A 20,944-nucleotide genomic window follows, 5' to 3' on the forward strand; every position below is an offset into this window, starting at 1 on the left:
TCGGTGTGAAGGGGGTGTGGTTTGAGAGTATAAAAAATAAAAAGTGAAGTGGGTGTGGTTGGAGAGTATAAAAAATGTGTGAGAATGATATGGTTTGAGTATAAAAAAATGGAGTGAATGAGATGGTTATTTATATATGTTTTAGAAAAGTGAATTTTTTATTTTTTTTTTTAAATCTGACCGTTGCCTTCATGACCGTTCCTCTTTTCTCGTGCAAATTAACGCGGTGACTCCATGCCTAAACCACCCCCCGATTCAGGTCCCCGCATTGATGGCGGCGGTGTTCCCGATCGGGGACAACCCTCACCGCAACCACTCCCCGCGAACACCCCGTACACCCTTAGCCCCCATTAGTAGTTTTTATATACACTAGCCAATGTAAGTTCACTTCTTTTGATGTGACCATACCACATTATATACATATTAATCAAAATCCCCACACACAAAACAGGTTACCTGTACTCTCTATTTATACTACACTTTAGACAAATCCTGGTCTATTAGGTAAACTGATTAATCAATTAAATAAACAAACTCAGTAATCCTAAAGTTATACTCTTTGATTTATATCCTTCTTTTAGCGAAATCCTCTTTTTTATTTATTATTTTTATTTTTCCAGAGTTATTTCAAAGCCTATAAAAGGACATTTTTTTTCTTAAAAAGTGCAAGAAGTTACTAATGGCTAGGAGGCCGTAAAAAGGGAAATCTGCCTCTCAAAGTATTCTCCAGCTTCTTCTACAAAACTGGAGGAGGCTTGGATAATTTACTTTGAATTCTATAGCTTCTTTAACAAAACTGAAATTTAAGGAAAGGTAAATATTTGATATGCAAGATTTGTGTCAAAACAGGACTTGTAAAAGAAGATACTAGCACATGGTATTTATACAAGTAGACAAAAAGCTCATTGATTTGTTTGGGATTACATGATGAAGTGACTACAACTAGGATTTGGTGATGTAGAGGTATCGTATTCCTTTAAAGAATTTATGGCCTATCTTGCTCCAGGTAAACGAGCTTCATTTGATAAGGATATATCCCCTTATCTTTCATGTCGGATCAGGGATCAAATGTACAACTGTATGCAGCCCAAAAGCCAAAAGCAATTGTAGATCAGGGATCAAATGTACAACTGGCTAAAGATGAAACTAAGGGCCACATAAAAAATTCACTAACTTATACAATTTAGATCTCAATTCGTAAACCTAAATATCAAATACTTTTCTTTTGCATATGAAAAGAACTCAAACCTAATGCTTAGAACACCAATGGATTTATTAAAGCTATTTTAATTCATTTTTAATTTTCGAGAATTGCATTCATATAATTTGTCAATGCTCAAGTGAAGATACTTTACAATATCGTTGAAGCGCATTCACCTAAATTGTAACACTCTAACCCGTTTAAGTAATTAAGTTAATAAATATGGATAATTAAGTCCCAATTTTTTTAACAATACATAAACATATAACTTATACGTGTGGATTAACCGAAAACCCAGACGATCGACATAACAAGTTATTACACTTGAATGGTATTTTACGATAGACAAGTTTTTAAGTACGAAAGCTTCGGCACGCATGATCATGCTTTAATTATCCCGAATGGATGTTTCCGAAGAAATGGTGGTTTAGGAGTGTTCGGTTCTTCGTGTGGTTGGTCATTCGTCCGTCCGGATTCCCGCCTTAGTGAAAGCTTGTCATAAACACTAAAAACAATTAGTGTTTAAGTTCTACGGTCAAACGGTTAGTAATCGAAACATTTGAACGAAAACATTAAGCACAAATTTGTTCGTGTTAGCCTCCTTACCGGCCGAGTCAGGTTTCCACCCGGTCGTGTCAACCGAAACCTGTCTTTTCCTCAGCACCCTTACCTGGCCGGGTTAGGTTTTCACCCGGCCGTGTTTGCTGAAAACGTGTTTTCTCTTCGAGTATTTTTTTTACGATTTGAAGTTAATTACCCAACGGACCCGTAAGGAGGCATTTCGCAATCAAGCTCATGCCTCTTACTTTCTTATCAACATTTTTTATTATATCTTTCACCACAACATCCATTGTGGTGGATTATTCTAGGAAAACCTTTATATTCCAGTTTTACCCTCCGGTATGACATTTTATCAAAAATGACCCATTAAGAGACATAAATCAATTCCATTTCCCCATAACAGACATGCACTTGGCTCGAATAACCTTTTACCCAAAATGCTAAATGCATTTCACTTGGGTTAATCTATTACCCAAATTTGACTCATCTCTCTTTAGTCGAGCCGTAAGCTCCTGCCGAAAGCATAACCTTTTATAGCTGTGGCAATTCAAAACCATTGACTCGTTATCCATACCTTGCGATAGTTATTTCTTTCCAATTTGTGGCAATACATGCCCATACATTATGCTTACCTATATGCATGAAACTTGACAAAACAAACCATTAAATACCAGGTTCAAATGACGATCACCATTTGACCCGCATGACCCATTTGTCCTATTAACTATTTTTGGTTTGCCCTTTTTTAACATCTAAGTCAATCTTTATATGGTTTATCATCAAAAGTCATTTTTTACTTATTTGACCCATTTGGTTCACGTGAGCAAGTGTTTATCACAAAAATTCAATTTTTTTACTTGTTTGACTCGTTTGGTTCGCGTCAGCAGGTATTTATAGTCAAAAATGCATTTTTTACTTGTTTAACCCGTTTGGTTCGCATTGCCAAGTGTTTATCACCAAAATTCACTTTTTTTCTTTTTTGACCCATTTGGTTCGCGTTATCAAGTGTTTATCACCGTAATTTACTTTTTTTACTTGTGGAACCCGTTTGGTTCGCGTCAGCAAGTCTTATTTTAAAAGCTTATTGGTTTATCACAAAAAAAACTCATTTTTACTTATTTGACATTCGGTTCGTGTCAGAAAGTCATATTTTGAAAGTTTATTGGTTTATCACCAAAAACTCGTTTTTTAATTGTTTGACCCATTTAGTTCGAGTTTATCATCAAAAAGTCATTTTTTTCTTGTTCGACTCGTTCGGTTCGCGCTAGAAAGTCGGTTATCCCCAAAAACTCATTTTTACGTATTCAACCCAAATGGGTTTTGCAAACTCTCTAAGTGTGTGTGTTCTCACAGCAGTTTCTCTCAAAGTGTGGGTATGTTTCTGTCTGAGTCTGTTGAGAACAACACTGCATGGGTATATATATACCCAGCATCTGATGTCTGGTCCGAAGGATCCGATAGATGATCGAAGGATCATCTATCGATGACAAAGCTGTCGAATGATCCACAAATACTTCGAAGGATTGCATATCCTTCGAAGTCTAACAGTATCATTCGTAGCCTATCTTTCGATGTCATCGAAGGATCTACAATATCCTTCGATTAGCTATCCTTCGACACAGAACATCTTACAACATTTTACAAACTGTTGTCCAAGTCAAACCGGAGGATGGTTGACTTGGTCAACTTACAACAATAACAAGGACATCGTTTACATCGTGACCGAATACAGACAAAGTACAGACACAAGTGCACCAACAAACTCCCCCTTGGCTGTAGCTTTGTCTTTATCTTCTATAGTTGTAGACTCGTCTCGAACTTCGATGGTCTTTGGTCTTCGAGTTCTCAAAACTCTGATGTCCTTTCAAGTCTTCAAAGTCGGAGGATCTTCAAAGTCTTCACGTATTGAAAGCAGAGAGTGTGTCAACAAACTACCCGTATCATGTAGGAAGTGTGTTGACAAACTCCCCCTTAACATAAGCTCCCCCTTGAGTTATGCTCGTGAAAAACTTGATCTTTATGAAGTGAGATCCTTGTGGTGTTGATGATGGTCAGCGGCAACTCGATCATCTTCATCCTTTGAGTGCCTTCACGTCGTGTCTTTATTCCAAAGCTTGTCATCGACCATGTTCTCTTAGCCTTTAGAATCTGCACATACAAGAAATCTAAACGCGTAATGAGAACAACTGCTTGGAATATAGTTAACATAAACAAATGACACACGTATGACCATGTCACAATCAAACACCGTCCGACAGTTTGAAAGTTTAATAAATTTGTCAATTTTAGTTTAACTTTCAAAACTTGCAAATTTTGACCGTTTATGAAGATTTAGTCAGTTCGGTTTTCAGTCAGGTTTCAGGAACGAAGACTCGAGCTCCAGCATCGTACGATCGAAATTAAAGTAGAAATAAAATCTTTTTGGCTTTTACAAAGTTTATATTAAAACACGCCTAAAATATTTTTGGTATTTTTGAAATTAAAAGACAACAATTTTAATATCCTTTGAGTGTTATCAAACGACATCACCGCTAATGTCGTGCTGATATGCACTAAACGACGAAACTGTTTAAAAGAAAACAATAAAAGTTAAGCAGTAAATAAATATATACACACATTCTTTTTGCGAGTTTCGAGGGTAAGAGAATCATATCAGTGTACGGTCATGCCAAAACACTCTTGTTGTTCAGTTAGTTAACATTAAGATAAACATCCTATAACAATTATCGGTATTGTTGTCCACTTAAGCTCAACTTATCAGATGTAATCATGGCGAGGGGATACGTTAAGGTATGATTTATACTTACCGACCGGTGTTCATCCACATCACGACACATTCCCGTATCAAGGTATGCACGAGAGTTCATCTTACCGGTGAGTATACTGATTATCATCTGTTTGACCGTATATGATGTGAGATACTCACTTATTTTGATTTGGAAACAAGCCCTATGTGATAGAATCACTTATTGATGAGGAACTTGATTTTCATATGCATGAGGGCACAGGTGCAAGTCCGTGAACAGGTCAGTACTTCCGTACAGCAGAGAGACGAACTTGACACCCGGATAAATGTGATATTTTATCACTTATTTGATTTGGACATGTGATTGTTTATCACTTATTGAGGTCGAATGCAGTATGCAATATGTACACGTATGTATAGTATCATGGAAGATCTAGACTTCGTCTCCATTTGTTTTCGGTAAAAGATACAACCATGATACCCAGATGATAAGAGAGCATAAAGACCGCGTATCTCAGAACCTCGGCAATCTATCAAATGAAATTTCGGTACTAAGACCATATGCCAATGTGTGGTTCCCACCTTGTCTTCAGTCGATTTAGATTTATATCACCCTGCACACTTTAAAATGATTGTGAGCCTACCGATACATCTTATATAGAGCTGCTTATCGTTTTTCATTTAAGGTTTAAAGAGGTTTGAATAGACCACTGATGTACTATCATTTTCTCTTTTGCTCGCCAGGAAACTCATTTTTGATTTTCTATTGTTTTTGTGTTTTTGAAATTTTTCGATGTTTTTGGATTTTCAGATTTTTGGATTTACTCCCCCTAAAACCAAGAAACTAAGAGAAATTTAAAACACAAAGATATTTACAAAAATGATTTTCCGATGTTGGTTTACTCTTGCTTGACCTTAATGCCGTTTACCAATAATAAGAAGTCAAATCTTGATTTGTCAAACGCTTTGGTAAATAAGTCGGCACGTTGGTCATCGGTGTGGACCTTAACAACATCGATTAGCCTTTTCTCAAAGCAATCACGTATGAAGTGATATTTGATTTCGATGTGTTTGGTCTTTGAGTGCTGCACAGGATTTCTAGTGATATCTAAAGCAGCAGAATTATCAACGTAAATAGGAGTAGTTAGGAATTCAAAACCGTAGTCCCGCATTTGTTGTTGGATCCAAAGAACTTGGGAGCAACAACTTGAGGCAGCAATGTATTCAGCTTCGCATGTTGATGTAGCAACGCACGTCTGCTTCTTGCACTGCCATGTGACTAGGCGATTTCCTAAAAACTGACATCCAGCCGTTGTGGATTTACCGTCGATTTTGCATCCGCCAAAATCAGAATCACTGAAAGCTACCAATTCAAAGTTATTATCCCTAGGGTACCACAGACCGGTGTCAGGGTATGCCTTCAAATAACGAAAAATCCTTTTGACAGCTGCAAGATGTGAGGCCTTCGGGTTAACTTGATATCTGGCAAGCAGGCACGTTGGGTACATTATGTCTGGCCTTGATGCTGTGAGGTACATAAGAGATCCGATCATTGCGCGATAGTTTGAGGGGCTAACAGCTTCTCCCTTCAAGTCAGGAGTAATTCCGTGATTTGTTGGCAATGGGGTACCAATGGGCGTTGCATCAGACATCTGGAACCGGCTCAAGATGTCACCAACATATTTAGTCTGATGGATGAATATCCCAGACTCTGTTTGTTGTACTTGTAGGCCCAAGAAGAAGGTCATTTCCCCCATAGCACTCATCTCGAATTTATCCTGCATTATGCGCTCGAAATTCCTACACAAGACATCATTAGTAGAACCAAAAATAATATCATCAACGTATACCTGTACCAGAAGAAGATCTCCATCTTGTTCTTTGATGAAAAGAGTACAGTCGATAAGACCTCTGCGAAAACCGTTCTCCAGCAGATAGTGTGATAAGGTTGCATACCAAGCTCGCGGTGCTTGATGTAGACCATAGAGAGCTTTGTTGAGTAACCAAACCCGATCGGGATGGATAGGATCTTCAAAACCTGGAGGCTGTTCGACATATACCTCTTCTTCAACCACACCATGTAAGAATGCACTTTTCACGTCCATCTGATAAACCTTGAATCCTTTGAAAGACGCATAGGCTAGAAAGATTCGAATTGCTTCGAGACGTGCAACAGGTGCATACACTTCGTTGTAGTCGATCCCTTCAATCTGACGAAAACCTTGAACGACTAAACGTGCTTTGTTTCGGATAACAACTCCGCGGTCATCCTTTTTGCATTTGAAAACCCAACGGGTACCAATCTTCTTGTATCCAGCAGGTTTCTCTACGAGTTTCCATACACCCAGCTTCTGGAATTGTTGCAGTTCTTCCTGCATTGCTTCAACCCAAGCGTTATCTTTCAAGGCTTCTTTCCACGTTCTTGGTTCTTCCTGTGAGACATAACACGCGAAGGACCAATCATTCTGTTGCCCGGATTCTCGAATAGCTGCATACAAGCCTGAATTGTTGTTGTTTCGCAACATGTTTCTTGTTTGAACGCCACTTTGCACATTTCCAATGATGTTTTGTTTAGGATGGGTATTATGAATCCTTGTTTCTGGATTATCTGGAACTGGAATATTTATACCCAGGTTGTTAAGATTAAGATCAACAACCAAATCAAGGCCCGGAATTGACGAAGAGGATGATGCAGTAGCCTCAGCTGTTCTATGGGCATCCACTGGAGGAGTACCCTCTGAAGTACCATGAACTGCTGTTGTTGGGGCTTCTTGATCTGCATCTACAAATTCATCATCCTCTGAAGATTCGTTCAATTCGTTTGCATCATGAAAATCCTCATTGTTGAGAGTATTATTGTTCACCGAAGAAGATGGTTCTTGATTAACAAGAATTGGACGAACCACCAGTGAAACTGTTGCATTGTCACTCTCGAAAAACATCCTAGCCGCAGCATTTTCTTCAACGGCTTCAACATTGATCGAATTGAAGAAGTCATCGTACTCAAACATCCAAGGTTGACCTGGATTTTTGACTGGCAAGGTGTGTCTTTGTACTCTGACCTCAGACCATTCCTCGACCCTTTTAGTCTCTAGATTCCAGACTCGTAAGTTAGGGGTGGCATACCCAAGAAAGTATCCATCAATTGCTTTTGCCCCAAACTTTCCATTAGGATCGATGATTGTGCATGGAGCTCCAAACGGTTCTAGATAAGACAAATCTGGTTTCCGTTTTTGAAGAAGCTCAAAGCAGGTCTTGTTGTGCCTTTTGACTGTAAGGACTCGGTTCAATGTGTAACATGCAGAGGCCACAGCTTCAGTCCAGAATGGAATGGGTAACTGCGACTCTACCAACATTGTCCTAGCAGTCTCGATCAATGTGCGGTTCTTACGTTCAGCGACACCATTCTGTTGAGGAGTATAAGTTGCACTAAACTCATGAAGAATACCCTTTGAAGTGCAGAACTCCGCCATGGAATGATTTTTAAATTCAGTACCATTGTCGCTACGTATCCGCCTAACCTTCAACTTATACAAATTCTCAATCTGAATGATCAAGTTTTTGATAATACCAAAGGTTTCACTCTTGTGTGCCATGAACGCTACCCAAGAAAATCTTGAATAATCATCAGTTATCACGAGACAGTATTGATCACCCCGAATACTCTTGTGCTTGACAGGACCGAACAAATCCATGTGCAAGCGTTCAAGAGGAACTGCCACCGTGTTGATTTTCTTTGTAGGGTGCTTCTTCTTCGTTTGCTTTCCTTTCTGGCACGAAACACAGACGTCTTGAAGATGGAAATTTTTGAGGGGAACACCATTCACCAATTCATTTGAAACCAAATGATTCATTTTTCGTAAGTGAATGTGACCCATTCGTCTGTGCCAAGAGATAGTGTCTTTTTCTGTGGCTTTGGAAACGAAACAAGTTGCTTGTGCAGACGTAGTAATAGCTTGGCTCATGTCAAGGACGTACAAATCATTTATCCTTGGAGCCGACAAGAGAATCCATTCTTTTGGAATTTTGAAGCCGGGTTTCAGCACATAACATCCATTAGCATCAAAGTGTACTGAAAATTGCTTGTCACAGATTTGGGAAACACTAAGAAGATTGTGATCAAGTTGTTGCACAAAGTTGATCTTGTCAAAGCTGACAATCCCGTTGGATATCATTCCTTCACCCGTTATATATCCACCTTTATCTCCAGCAAAAGCAACATAACCCCCTCTAATAGATTTAACGTCGTAGAGAAGCTTCATGTCGCCCGTCATGTGCCTGGATGCCCCACTATCAACAATCCAATGACTACTGATAGTTCCTCCTGAAGCACCCTGCACATGAACTCAAATGAATTAGTTGGAGATGGGGACCCAAGCCATTGTGGTCTTGGGTCTTCCATTTTCATCAATGACAATAACTTCTTGTCTTTGATGGTTGGTGAATTGTGATGGTCCCCCTGAGTCAGTAACCGATTTAGGTTTCCAGGTCTGTTTTGTTTTACCAGTGTCTTTCTTTAAAATTTTAACTTCTTGATTGTTTGAAGTTGTAGAATTGTCTGGTTTTACAGCAACAGATTGTTTTTGAACCACATCGGTTTTAATTGCTTTCCCAATCTTCTTGACCTGTTGGCGTTTCTGTTTCTTCTCCCTTTCTTTTGCAAGGCGGGGATCTTGTTTTACAGAAACAGATCGCTTACGGTCATTGTGGTCACGGGGAACATCAACCTTTTCTTTTTGCTTATGAAGATATGGACAATTTCGAATAATATGTCCAATTGTTCCACATTCAAAACATGATCTTCGTTCTACAAACCCCGAAGTATCATGTGATCGCTTAGCCGATGATGTTGAACTTTGTGAACCCGAGGTACTAGGATGTGAACTGTTTTGTTCATTTCTTTTCAAAACAGTAGCTTTCTTGACAAAATCTAAGTTAGATTTATTTTCAAACGTTTCAATTTTGTCCGTTCCCGTTGATTTCACAAAGTTAACGTTTTTCTTCTTCTTTTGATTCGGCTTCTTTTGGACTTGAGCCGGTGATTTTCCTTTGTGTTTGGTGTGATTTTGCTGTTTTGGCACTGTTGGTAATTTCTTGTTGCCAAATTGTTTCCGAATTTCAGCCTTTGGAATAGGAGGACACTGTGTAACTGTAACACGTGGTCCTGTCTTTCCCAAAAACTTACTTGTCGAGTTTTCAAAGACTTTACAGATTAAGGATTGATTAACATTCTTAATGGGAAAATCTTTGTCTGAGTAAATTTTATCATCACCAACTAGAGTGTACAGTAAATTCACACTCTCCGGCTCTTCTGTAGATGAGGACTCAGTTGCAACAGTCTTAGCGGGTTTTACAGGGGGATCACATAGAATGTGATTCTCGAGAGATATGTCCTCATTTTTGGCTACCGCATCAGACTTTGCTGGGACAGTATCATCAGATTCATCATTAGAAGAATCAGCATCCTCAATCACAACTGGAGAATCTTGATTCTGTTCAGCACTTACAAATGTATCTGCTGACACATCTGAATCTGAGGATACTTCCTTTTGGTATCCGAGTCCTGCAGCAAACTCTTTCACATCTAGAGGCACAGATGGTTCAAAGAACACCCTGTCCTCTTCATCAGGCATGGCATCATAATTGTGTCTAACTGGTGGTGGACATTTCTTGTAGCCAATGCATGTGACATCCTTCTTTTCCTTCTGAACATCAATGATGTGATCCAACACATAGCTAGAGCTCAAATAACTGTCTAGCTTAAGCTGGATTGCATCGCTTTCTGTTTTCACACAAGCCATCTCTTTTTGCATAATCTCCAGGCGAGATATATACAAATTAATATCAGTTTGTTTTCTTGAAACCATTTTTGTCAGTTCAGTTTTATCTTTCTTTAAGGTCTCAATTACTGACTTAAATTCTTTTTCATGGTTTTCATAAAACATGTTGGCTTCTGTGCATTTTGAGAGATCCACAGTCAATTGTCAATTTCTGATTGTGAATGAATGTCACATCATATTTCTCTTGCAAAGCCTCATGTTTGCTTTGCAAGTCACACCACTCAGCACTCAAGGAACTATGTTTGTCTTGCAAGTCAAACAAACTAGCTTGTAAAGCATCATGTTTGGCTTGCAACTCAGACATGTTTCCTTCTAAGTTAGCACACCTAGCATGCAATCTATCACATTCATCACAGTTAATAGCAGTGGGTTCATCGACACATACCTGACTTGATGAACCGTTGACATTAGCCATAAAGGCTGAATGGAGAGAAGACGAAGTATAAGCAGCTTGATCCACCAGAATAGATCTTCTTTGAGCTTCTGCTGCAGCTTTCTCCAAAAGTTCATCAATATCTGCATCGATTGCTGCATTTGATGTCTCACCCACATGATCATCATCAGAATTGGATGATTCTTCATCAACACTCCTGCTGTACCCAGAAGAGTCTTCATCTTCAGACGATTCACCACCACTGGCAGAAGATTCTCCACCACTGGTGTGAACTAACTCCTTCACAACCTGAGCAAAACATGCTGTTCCATCGGGAGCATCACCACCCAACTGGATTGACCAGTCACAACCTTCATCCACCTGAACTGCAAGAGCCCGGTTAGTTTGGTTGTTGACAGGCACCAATGTACGCTCATTGTTTCTGTTCTGCTGGTTGCCTTGGTTTCTGAAAGGGTTTTGATTCCCGTGCTGGGCTGGCTTTGTACATTCCCTCTTAAAGTGACCCCGTTCACCACAGTTGAAGCACTTTACAGCTTGTTTATCGAACCCATACTTGGTGTCTCTCTTACTCTCCAAGCTGGTTCTGCCAGTACTTTCCATCCAATCCTTTGCTCTTCTCACAGCACTCGCAAAGGCCCACTTGATATCCATCAAGTTCATCTCTTCTTTATCAATCTGCCTGTAATCTTCTTGTGTCAGATTAATGTTGCCAATCTGACCTTCTATTAACCCACAGTACGCGCTCACTACAGTGTTAAGCAGCTCCATGTGTTCCTTAGCTACTTCTACACTGACTTTAGAGAAGCTGGAAGTGTCTAGCTGTACTGTACTTGGCTTTGATTGTTGACCAGCAGATGATGTTCCTCCATAACATGCACGTTGTTGTTGAGCAGGGGGAGGAGGAGGTGGCTGTATTGGATTTCCATACATGTCTGTGGTGGGAGGTGGTTTGACAGGAACTTGCACCGGATTGCCATACATATCCGTGCTAGTGACAAACGCTGTTTGCAAAGGAGCATGTGGACCTGTTCTTGCAGACGAAGTATTGGAAGTTCCACAATACCTGGATTTTGTGGCAATGGAACTCTCTTCGCCTTTAATGTTTCCTCCTGATCCTTGTTTTCCAAAAGCTGCACGAAGTCGTTGATATTTGTAGTTTTCAACACTCCGTTATACTTCAGGATTTCCAAGAAACTACTCCATTGGGGAGGCAAAGCATCAGCAAACTTTTTCACCACTTCCGCTTGAGTTGTTGTCACACCAAAATTATTCAACTCAGTAAGCAAATGATAAAACCGACTTGTCATGTCTCCCAAAGACTCCTTATCTAAGCATGTGAAACAGTCGAATTCTTTCTTAAGCAGATCATGACGCAATTGACGTGTTGCTTCATTCCCTACTCCTCTGGTTTTCAAACCGTCCCACAACTTCTTCGTAGTCTTGAAGCTGACAAACTGATGATAGATGTCTTTGCTTAACGCCTGAGTGAGAATGTCGTAGGCTTTCTTCTCCAGATCATATATTTTCTTCTGATCCTCTGGAAGATCGGCAAAACTAGCAGTTGATGAAGCAGCAACCTCGATAGCTTGATCAAAATCTGTGGTGAAACGTATCCACAACTCTGTATTTTGACCCAGAACATATGTACGGAATCTATCAGCCCAACCCGGATACTCGTTTAAATGCATCAGCTTTGGAGGTCGATTCAAACTTCCTGTTTCGCTTTCGCTCAGTAAGATACTTTGGATACTCGGAGTTTGATTCGATACCAATGCCCATTGATTTCCCTGAGAAGATGTCGATACCGGAGACTCGGCCCATGAAGGCGATAGACTTGTAGACGTGTATTTTCCACTGTCTGGCGCCGGTGTACCCCACCATGAGGGAGTGAAACCTGAACTTGTATATTTACCACTGTCTGGGGCCGGATTCCACCAATTCGGATTCATGATTGATAAGCAAAATAAATGCTAAGTGAATATTCCGAAAGATCACACAGCCGAAGGATCCTGTTTGAAAGATCTAAAATCACAGAAACTTGTTAATAATAGAAAGACCACAAACGAGAGATCAAATCTTGTTCGAAGGATCAACAGTGCTCGAATGATCACTGTTGAATCTCGAACGATGATTTCGAAAGATTCACAAGCTCGAAGGATTCACTATTTGAAAGATCCCTATCTTTCGAGTATATATCCTTATCTTTCGAATAACTGTCTTTCGAATAGATTCCCTGATCGAAAGATATGTTTCGGACTTCGAAGGATGGGTCGAAAGATGATGATCTATCGAGCCTTCCTTGATCGAAAGATGGTCTTTCGATGTCGAAAGATATCTTTCGAGATCCACTGACACACGACACACTGACACTGATGTGACTGGTTGGTGAAAAGGTGATGGGTTGGTAAGTCAACTTTCGGCAAAAAGGATGTGCAGGTTGTACTTTCCCACCAACTTTGAAATTGTTACCCAAAATAGACACCCCTTATCCAGAACCAGTCACCGGAATACTTACCGGAGATATGGCCGGAAATTACCAAGTCACTTAAAAACAAGTTTTCAAGTTACCCAACCCAACCTAGAACACTCCCGAAGGTTTAGAACTCGTTTTTCAGTTTAAAAGTGCAATAAAAACTCCAAAAACGGGTGCAAAACCAAATGTCCAAACACACCAAGAACTTGAATAAAACCCGGTTTTAAACAAGGTAAAGAGCCTTAGCTCTGATACCACTTGTAGGTCCCTCTCGGAGGATGACGAACCTAAACCTTGTTATACAAACCCACTAGCGAGTGCGGAATCCAAGCTAGCAAGCAAACCGGGATTAAGCAAGTATAAACACAAACACACAAGGTTCACCGATTAACACCACTTGTATTAATACGTATGAAAGGTTTCGGTTACAAGCTCAATGTTCACAAATGGGTTTTGCAAACTCTCTAAGTGTGTGTGTTCTCACAGCAGTTTCTCTCAAAGTGTGGGTATGTTTCTGTCTGAGTCTGTTGAGAACAACACTGCATGGGTATATATATACCCAGCATCTGATGTCTGGTCCGAAGGATCCGATAGATGATCGAAGGATCATCTATCGATGACAAAGCTGTCGAATGATCCACAAATACTTCGAAGGATTGCATATCCTTCGAAGTCTAACAGTATCATTCGTAGCCTATCTTTCGATGTCATCGAAGGATCTACAATATCCTTCGATTAGCTATCCTTCGACACAGAACATCTTACAACATTTTACAAACTGTTGTCCAAGTCAAACCGGAGGATGGTTGACTTGGTCAACTTACAACAATAACAAGGACATCGTTTACATCGTGACCGAATACAGACAAAGTACAGACACAAGTGCACCAACAGTTTTTGGGGTGTTACATAAATCAGTGTCATTCCTCATTGCAGCATTGTACTTGTAACCCGTACTGAATCATACTTGGAGTATTTAGGTGAAAACCAGACTCAATAGAACTTACAATAGGCTTGTTATAATACATCTTTATATTTCACTAAACACCTTTGTATGGGTGTTGTATGCCCCGTTTGCGGTGTGCACATATAATGTATATGTGTGTGGGCGTTCGGGGTGCAAAAGTGAAATGACATTAACTTTAACGTTATTTTAATAATTTCATGAAAATAACGTTAAAGGCAGCGGATGGTTAATCATGCATCATGTGGTGACGTTGATAGCTGAAAGGCATAAGGGTACATGCACCAATCGGTTTTTGCCTCGATTGTTTGAGTGTTATGTGCCTCAGGTCGAAGGCTTGATACAAAACTACAATCGAGTTCGGGGTCTCACTGGAAGCAGCCTCTCTATCCCTACGGGATAGAGGTAAGGCTTTCTACGTCTACCCTCCCCAGACTCTACCTTAGCTTTGTTATTGGTGAGATTTACGGAGTATGATGATGACCATTTTATGAGTGTTAGTGAGATAAAACAAAATCCTTCTATGGAAAACACAGTTTAAAGATCAAATATAGCATAAACGGATTCATGATAAATTATGAATTTTTCTCTTAAACCTCTTCTTTGGAAATTATTCTTTTCACTTGAATGTCCTAGTTCCCCCAATCTAGGATCAACAACCAATATCAGTAACTAAAAAAGAAAATCCAAGAAAGTGTGTCAATTCATTATCAAAGTGATAAATGGCATCTTTGTTAACAAAATCACATGGTGTTTTGTGTGTTAACTTGCTTTTTGGTACTCACTCATTATTATGCATTTTTTTTCTGCCTACATGAAAAGAAGACAATTAAAAGAAACAGAAAAGAATTCCTCCTGATATAGCTGGTGCAAATTAAGGTCACACTATAAGGGTGGAGGGTATAGTCAATCACTCTAGGGTGTTTGAGTAAAATCCTACCCAATAATATTATGTCATGTCAACTCCCCATTCTACTCCCCATTTTGCACTCAATCAGGGGGTATAGTCAATCACCCTAGGGTGTTTGAGTAGGTTAAAAAATAAAAAAAAATGTGATTGGTTAAAAGAGGTTGGGTCCCACCATTTTCTCACTCACTCTCTCTTACCCATTTTCGGTAAAGACTCACCGAATTCTCACCCCCTCTCCAACTCAAACACTCACCCACAATCATAAGGTATAGTCACCGAATCGGTGACTCAAGTCACCGCACAACTCCCCGATGGTTATACCCTCCACCCTGAAATTGTTAAGTGATTATATCCAGATTACATGAGTTACCATATAGCATATTATTAAAATACAAATATTTCTAAAATTCGGTATAAATGACAATAGTAACTCTAGGAAAACAGAGTATTCTCATTGCTTCTCAACAACTTAAGAAATTACAAATGGATGTTAGCACATAAGTTCTCAATGGATTTAAAACACCATTAAAGAAGGCTGAAAACAATACCTTTTAAATTCTAATAACTACAAATTATAACACTGCTATTCACAGTTATGTTTGACTACACCCATATAGCATTAGCCTTCAGGAGCAACTGTACCAGCTGACCCTTAAGATGAAGGCTCATTATTTCATTAGCACCACCAATCAGCTTCTCTCCTATGAATACAGCTGGTACACTTGGCTTACACCCTAGTCCTCTTAATTCCTTCTCTAACTGTTTTCCGTCTGGATGTTCATCTAACTCATAAACTGTAGGATTTGCACCAAAATTGCTGATCAGTGTCTTAATGGTGTGGCACATACAGCAAGAGCTTTTGCTAAATATAACCACAGGCCTTTCGTTCACCAATGATGTAACCATAGCCATATCCGGAGTTGTAGAAGTTAAATGTTGTATGAGACAATGCTAGCTTTTGTAAAAGATATATGTAGATAGTTTGGTGTTGTGGGAAGATTTGTTGTGAGTGTATATATGATCCTAAGATGTCTATATATAGTGATAGGATAGGATTTGAAATTGTTGGGGTGATACCTTTTAGGTGCTGAAAGTGAGATCAGATTCTTTTTCTTTGACAGATCATGATGATCATTATCAAACTGAATAAATGATACGGAATTAAGGTATGTGTAGCCATTGGTGAAGCTTTGAAGGGGACGGGAGGGGCGCCTGACCCCCCGAACTTTTCGCACAGTAGTGTTATATATGTAGTTTTCGTATAGAAATTTTTGGGTATATATGTTTTCGACCCTGATGCTATAAAAATTTTTAGGTATATACGTTTTCCGACCCCCCGTCGAAAACGTCAAGCTTCGCCACTGTGTGTAGCATAACGAGTTCCTTAGGTTGATATGCATGGCATTAGCGTACATTTGTGATTAATTAGTTACATCATTGACCTTGATAGATTCCTTTTTTAACTATCGGATTGTAGCTACTGAAAATTATCAGGTGTGGACGATGGTTATCAAAAGTCAAAGCAAATAGATAAATCAAATTCCCACTCCCAAAGAAAATAGATAAATCAAAAGTCAAAGCAAAAGCGTGGAAATATGAAACGCATGACAAAAGCAGAGGACATCCGTACCATTGCCCGGTTTGTTCTCTATCTGCCCATATCTTCTTTGTATCTGCCCATGGTTTTTCTCTCTCTGCCCATATCTTCTTTGTATTTCGTGATAGAGAATAGAGAAAGAAGTTGTGCTGTACATTTGAGTACGAGCGAATCTGGGTATCAGGTTCTATTCTGTGATCTTCTTGAAGCCTTTAAGACTAGAGGGTATGGTTCGGCTCATCCCCACAGGGATGAGCCTCCACGTAGGCGCCACGTAGGCGGCTCGTGGGGGATGAGCCAAATGAGGGATGGAGGGGGATGGAGGATGGGGCCCCACCTCATTATTTTATAATTTTCTATTGTTTAATTTAATTACCAAGATAATAAAAACTTTATAAAATTTAAAAAACACCACATCAAACAACATAAATAATTTCATTCCTTAAAAAAAAATTACATTCCTTAAAAAAAAAAAGAAACCGAAAATAAAAAAAAATTACATTTCCTAAAAAATAAAAAGAAACCGAAAATAAAAAATAAAAAAAATTACGTTTCCTAAAACCTACGACGTCCATTTTTTTTTCACCTCTTCCTTCATCCTCCGATAAACCTCGCGTTCATCCTCCGGAACCGAGTCGAGATCCAACCGCATAATCTTAAAATCTTCCGCTCGAGCATAGTCGGACGACACGGTTTTCTTGTGACTATACTTTTCGGTCGCGAACTCTTTGAACGAACGGAATTCGTTTATCAAGTCGTCCATTTTTGACGACGCCTTCTCGCCTCTACCTCCACTCGAGCCGCCACCTCCACTCGAGCCGGACACTTTACGCTTTCCGGCCGCTTCTTTTTTTGCTTTGTCCCTCCCGGTGGGACGTTCCGACTCGTGAATGGGCAACGCATCCTCGTCATCTTCCGGGTCGTCGTTTATGTCAATTTGACATCGAGCGGTGGAGCCTCCCGCACTATAGCTTCCGGACTCGGAAGTTTTAGTGCGTTTGGCCGTTGCGACCTCATTTGGAACCGGCTTCCATTTTTGTTCTTTCCTTACAACCCTCCATGCTCGGAAGTGCGGGAAAGGCGTTGGATTTTGGGAGTCCCACTTGGCGATAGCAAGGTTAAGAATATCTTCCTCGTTACTCCCGCTTGGAGGATTAAGGTAAATTTGGTTATAAATCGCGTTAAAGTTGTTGATGACCTTGCTCATTTTACGCCACTTGCCCGAGACGGATTCGACATCACGAGCCTCCCCATGCTCCATAATCGCGTTAAACCTATCCGTTGCCTTCTTCCAAAAACTACTACCCGTTTGGTTGTTTCCTAAAATTTTAAAAATAGTGCATTAGTAAAAAAAAAAAATTTATAAAAAAAATAGAAACCGAAAATAAAAAAAAATTATAAAAAAAAAAATTATACCGACTATCGGGCAATTAGAGGCCTTAGTAAACGCCATAGCTAGCGCCTCCTCTTCTACTTTCGTCCATTGCCTCGCCTTTGCTCTCGGTTTTTGCGCGGTTTCGGGTTCAACCATCTTTCCCTTCCCTTTCTTTTTTTTGCGCGTGAGCTCTTGCGGTGGTGATTCGGGGACGACTTCTTCATCATCATCTTCAAGTTGAACCGGGGGTTGCGATTGGGATTGTAGTTGTTCAAACGTGTTGCGTTGCATGATTTGTTGGAGCGCTTGATATTGTTGAACTTGTTGTAGTTGAGACATTTGTGAAAAGGCGTTGGGTGTTTGTTGGAAACCCGAAAACGGAAATTGCGAAGCCCCCCACGAAGGATCCATAGTCGGAGTGTAAGCGGGACTAGAAAAAAAATTAGGTTGGTTCGGATTGGGATTATTCGGGTTGGGGTTGTTCGGGTTGGGGTTGTTTGGGTTGAATGGATTCATGTTTGGGAGAGAATGGTATAAAAAATATAGAGTTTTTTTATAAAAAAGGATGAGAAATGGAGAAGAATGGGAGTAGAATGAGAGAAATTGGTTTAAAAAAGGTGTGGGATTATGGTATTTATTTAAAAAGGAAATTGATTTTTTTTTTTATTAAACTAGCCGTTTTTTAACGGTTGGATTTTTTGAATTAGGCTCGGCCCACCCGGCTGTGGGTGGCCGATGTTGATGGAAGCCGGGCCAGGGGGGCGGTGTGGGGGTCCGGCGCCGGGCCAAGCCGGGCCAAGCCGGCCCCCATACCCACTAGTCTAAGAAAGGAATCTTAATGGTCTGCCAAGTGGCAGAAGGAAGATTTGCATAACTGGCTCAAAACAAAGTGAAAGGTCAGTTATGTGTTTTGCTTGACTACCAAGTGACTACTCCAGACCATAAACTTATGTTGACATGTCTATTAGAAGATACAATTTCCAATCTATGAATGAACATCAACTCTGTTTGAGTATTGTGCACTATGTTATATAGAGATTGAATTAGAGATTACACTACAAGAATGGAAGGCTTTTAGCGGCGACAGCTGTCGCCGCTACTGATAACAAATGTCGCCGCTATTGACTTTTAGCGGCGACATGTCGCCGCTAAAGCATCTCCGGTATTGATAGGTCGCTATTGTCCTCTTTGTCGTCGCTAAAAGGCCGTCGGAATTATAGTTGGTCGGTAAAGGCAATGGACAATGCGGCGACATGTGTCGCCGCTAAAAGTCTATTTTTTTTAAACAACAGCTGTATATAGTTGCACCCAGTCAGATTTACGCCCGAAAAACAGAACCTGCCTAATTTAAACAACGCAAACATACACGCCATGAACATATACTAAACGTAATATAATTACAAACTACGTTTAAGTCCTACAATGTTTAATAAAATCCTAAAATGTTTAATAAAATCCTACATTAAAAACAACAAGTCACTCAGTCGTAATCATCCTCATCTTCTCTATCCTTAAAGTTTTGACAAATACTTTTAGCGGAGACGACGTGTCGCCGCTATTGCCCATATATGGTCGCCGCTAATACCTGTTAAATCCCCAACCGTTAGATCAGGATTTTGATCAACGACTGGGGTTTGGTCTCAGGGTCTGTGACGCGGATCAACCAATAGCGGCGACATTAGGCCTGTCGCCACTAATGGCGTCGCCGCTAATGTCCTTCCATTCTTGTAGTGATTAGAGACCTTTATCACAACTTAATGTAAGCAAACGTATTTATATGTCCCACATTTCACATCTCTTTTAACGGGAAAGCAAAATTGTTGGGTTAATTGGGTTTTGTTCACGGGTCACTGGTTCATGGATACGGGTTTGTGGGTTATACTTGAATAAATTAGCAAGCAAACTAGACTTTCAAGAGTTCACGTGATCAAGTGCATGGCTTGAAAAGAATTTATGGTTTTATATTTTGGATTAAATTAATAGTTTATGTAGATGGACTTGGTATTTGGTGTGACCTATTTAATTGGCGTACGTTGGTGAAGAGTGGGTCTCCATGTTTACCGGTTCTTTAGGTAGACTAAGTATTTTTTTTATTGGCTTTAATTCCCACGTTTGTTTATTGTAAAGGTGTAACACCCCAAAAACGGGTTTATTAATTATAATAAAGTAACCGAAAATAAACGGGTAAAATACGGTAGTGATAAAAATAAACCCAGTAAATATTAGGATCTAAATAAGTAAGCCTAATATTAACTAAAAAGTGAATCAAAGCTTTGGAGGAAATAAAGCTTATAAAAGACCCGAGGTAACGGGGTGTATGTAACACCCCTAAAATATAAATCCTTTTATTATAAATCCGACGTTGGTATTAACGAGATAAACTAACTAGTGATAAAACTAACCTACTTAGATAAGAGTTTAGTGATAATAAATTAGAGTGTTAGAAACACCCAAAATAAAAAACCTCATGAAAGTAGGAGGATTAAAAGTGCCAAGTATGAAACAAGTTTTATTAAAAACAAATAAAAGAAAAAAATCCAACACACACACTGGTGTGTGGATCGACCAGAACACAGAAGGGGGTGACTAGGTTTCCTCAAAACCCTAACTCACCCAAAAATTCACAAATTGAAGGTCAAGATCAATTCCAAAACGAAATCCGAGCCTAGATTGGTGATCTCCATTGCAAGGGGGTCATAAGGTATGTGAAATTTGATAGAAAATCTCTACTTGAAATTCTGATGAACTTAGAGAATTTAGAAATTGTTGATGCATGATTGTTATATGGATGAAATAGGAACATAGTAGTGTCTAGGAGTAAACCCTAGACACGTATAATGCTTAGATCAAGTAGATTCAGATTTTTGTTGATACTAAATTCAT

General features: G+C 39.6%; 2 protein-coding genes across 2 annotated transcripts; both read right to left on the bottom strand.

Annotated features, from left to right (window-relative positions):
* Positions 1-15,577: 15,577 nt before the first annotated feature.
* Positions 15,578-16,294, bottom strand: LOC110942641 (monothiol glutaredoxin-S2). Its single transcript, XM_022184417.2, has one exon. The coding sequence runs from the start codon at positions 15,999-16,001 to the stop codon at positions 15,693-15,695; it is 309 nt and encodes a 102-aa protein (XP_022040109.1). The 5' UTR covers positions 16,002-16,294; the 3' UTR covers positions 15,578-15,692.
* A 954-nt stretch (positions 16,295-17,248) lies between these two features.
* On the bottom strand, positions 17,249-18,698 carry LOC110942634. The gene is made up of 2 exons (XM_022184411.2): positions 18,103-18,698; positions 17,249-18,006 (listed from the first exon to the last, which is right to left on the bottom strand). Exons 1-2 carry the CDS (start codon positions 18,575-18,577, stop codon positions 17,249-17,251), a joined length of 1,233 nt encoding a protein of 410 aa, XP_022040103.1. The 5' UTR covers positions 18,578-18,698.
* Positions 18,699-20,944: the final 2,246 nt, after the last annotated feature.

This window comes from Helianthus annuus, chromosome 1 (genome assembly GCF_002127325.2).
Source record: "Helianthus annuus cultivar XRQ/B chromosome 1, HanXRQr2.0-SUNRISE, whole genome shotgun sequence".
NCBI classification, from domain to species: Eukaryota; Viridiplantae; Streptophyta; class Magnoliopsida; order Asterales; family Asteraceae; genus Helianthus; species Helianthus annuus.

Bases quoted from the DNA above. Each gene is read 5' to 3' on its own strand.
- LOC110942641 (XM_022184417.2), bottom strand. From the start codon at position 16,001: ATGGCTATGGTTACATCATTGGTGAACGAAAGGCCTGTGGTTATATTT.
- LOC110942634 (XM_022184411.2), bottom strand. From the start codon at position 18,577: ATGAATCCATTCAACCCAAACAACCCCAACCCGAACAACCCCAACCCG. The intron at 18,007-18,102 runs GTATAATTTTTT...TTAAAATTTTAG, and splicing joins CTCTAATTGCCCGATAGTCG to GAAACAACCAAACGGGTAGT.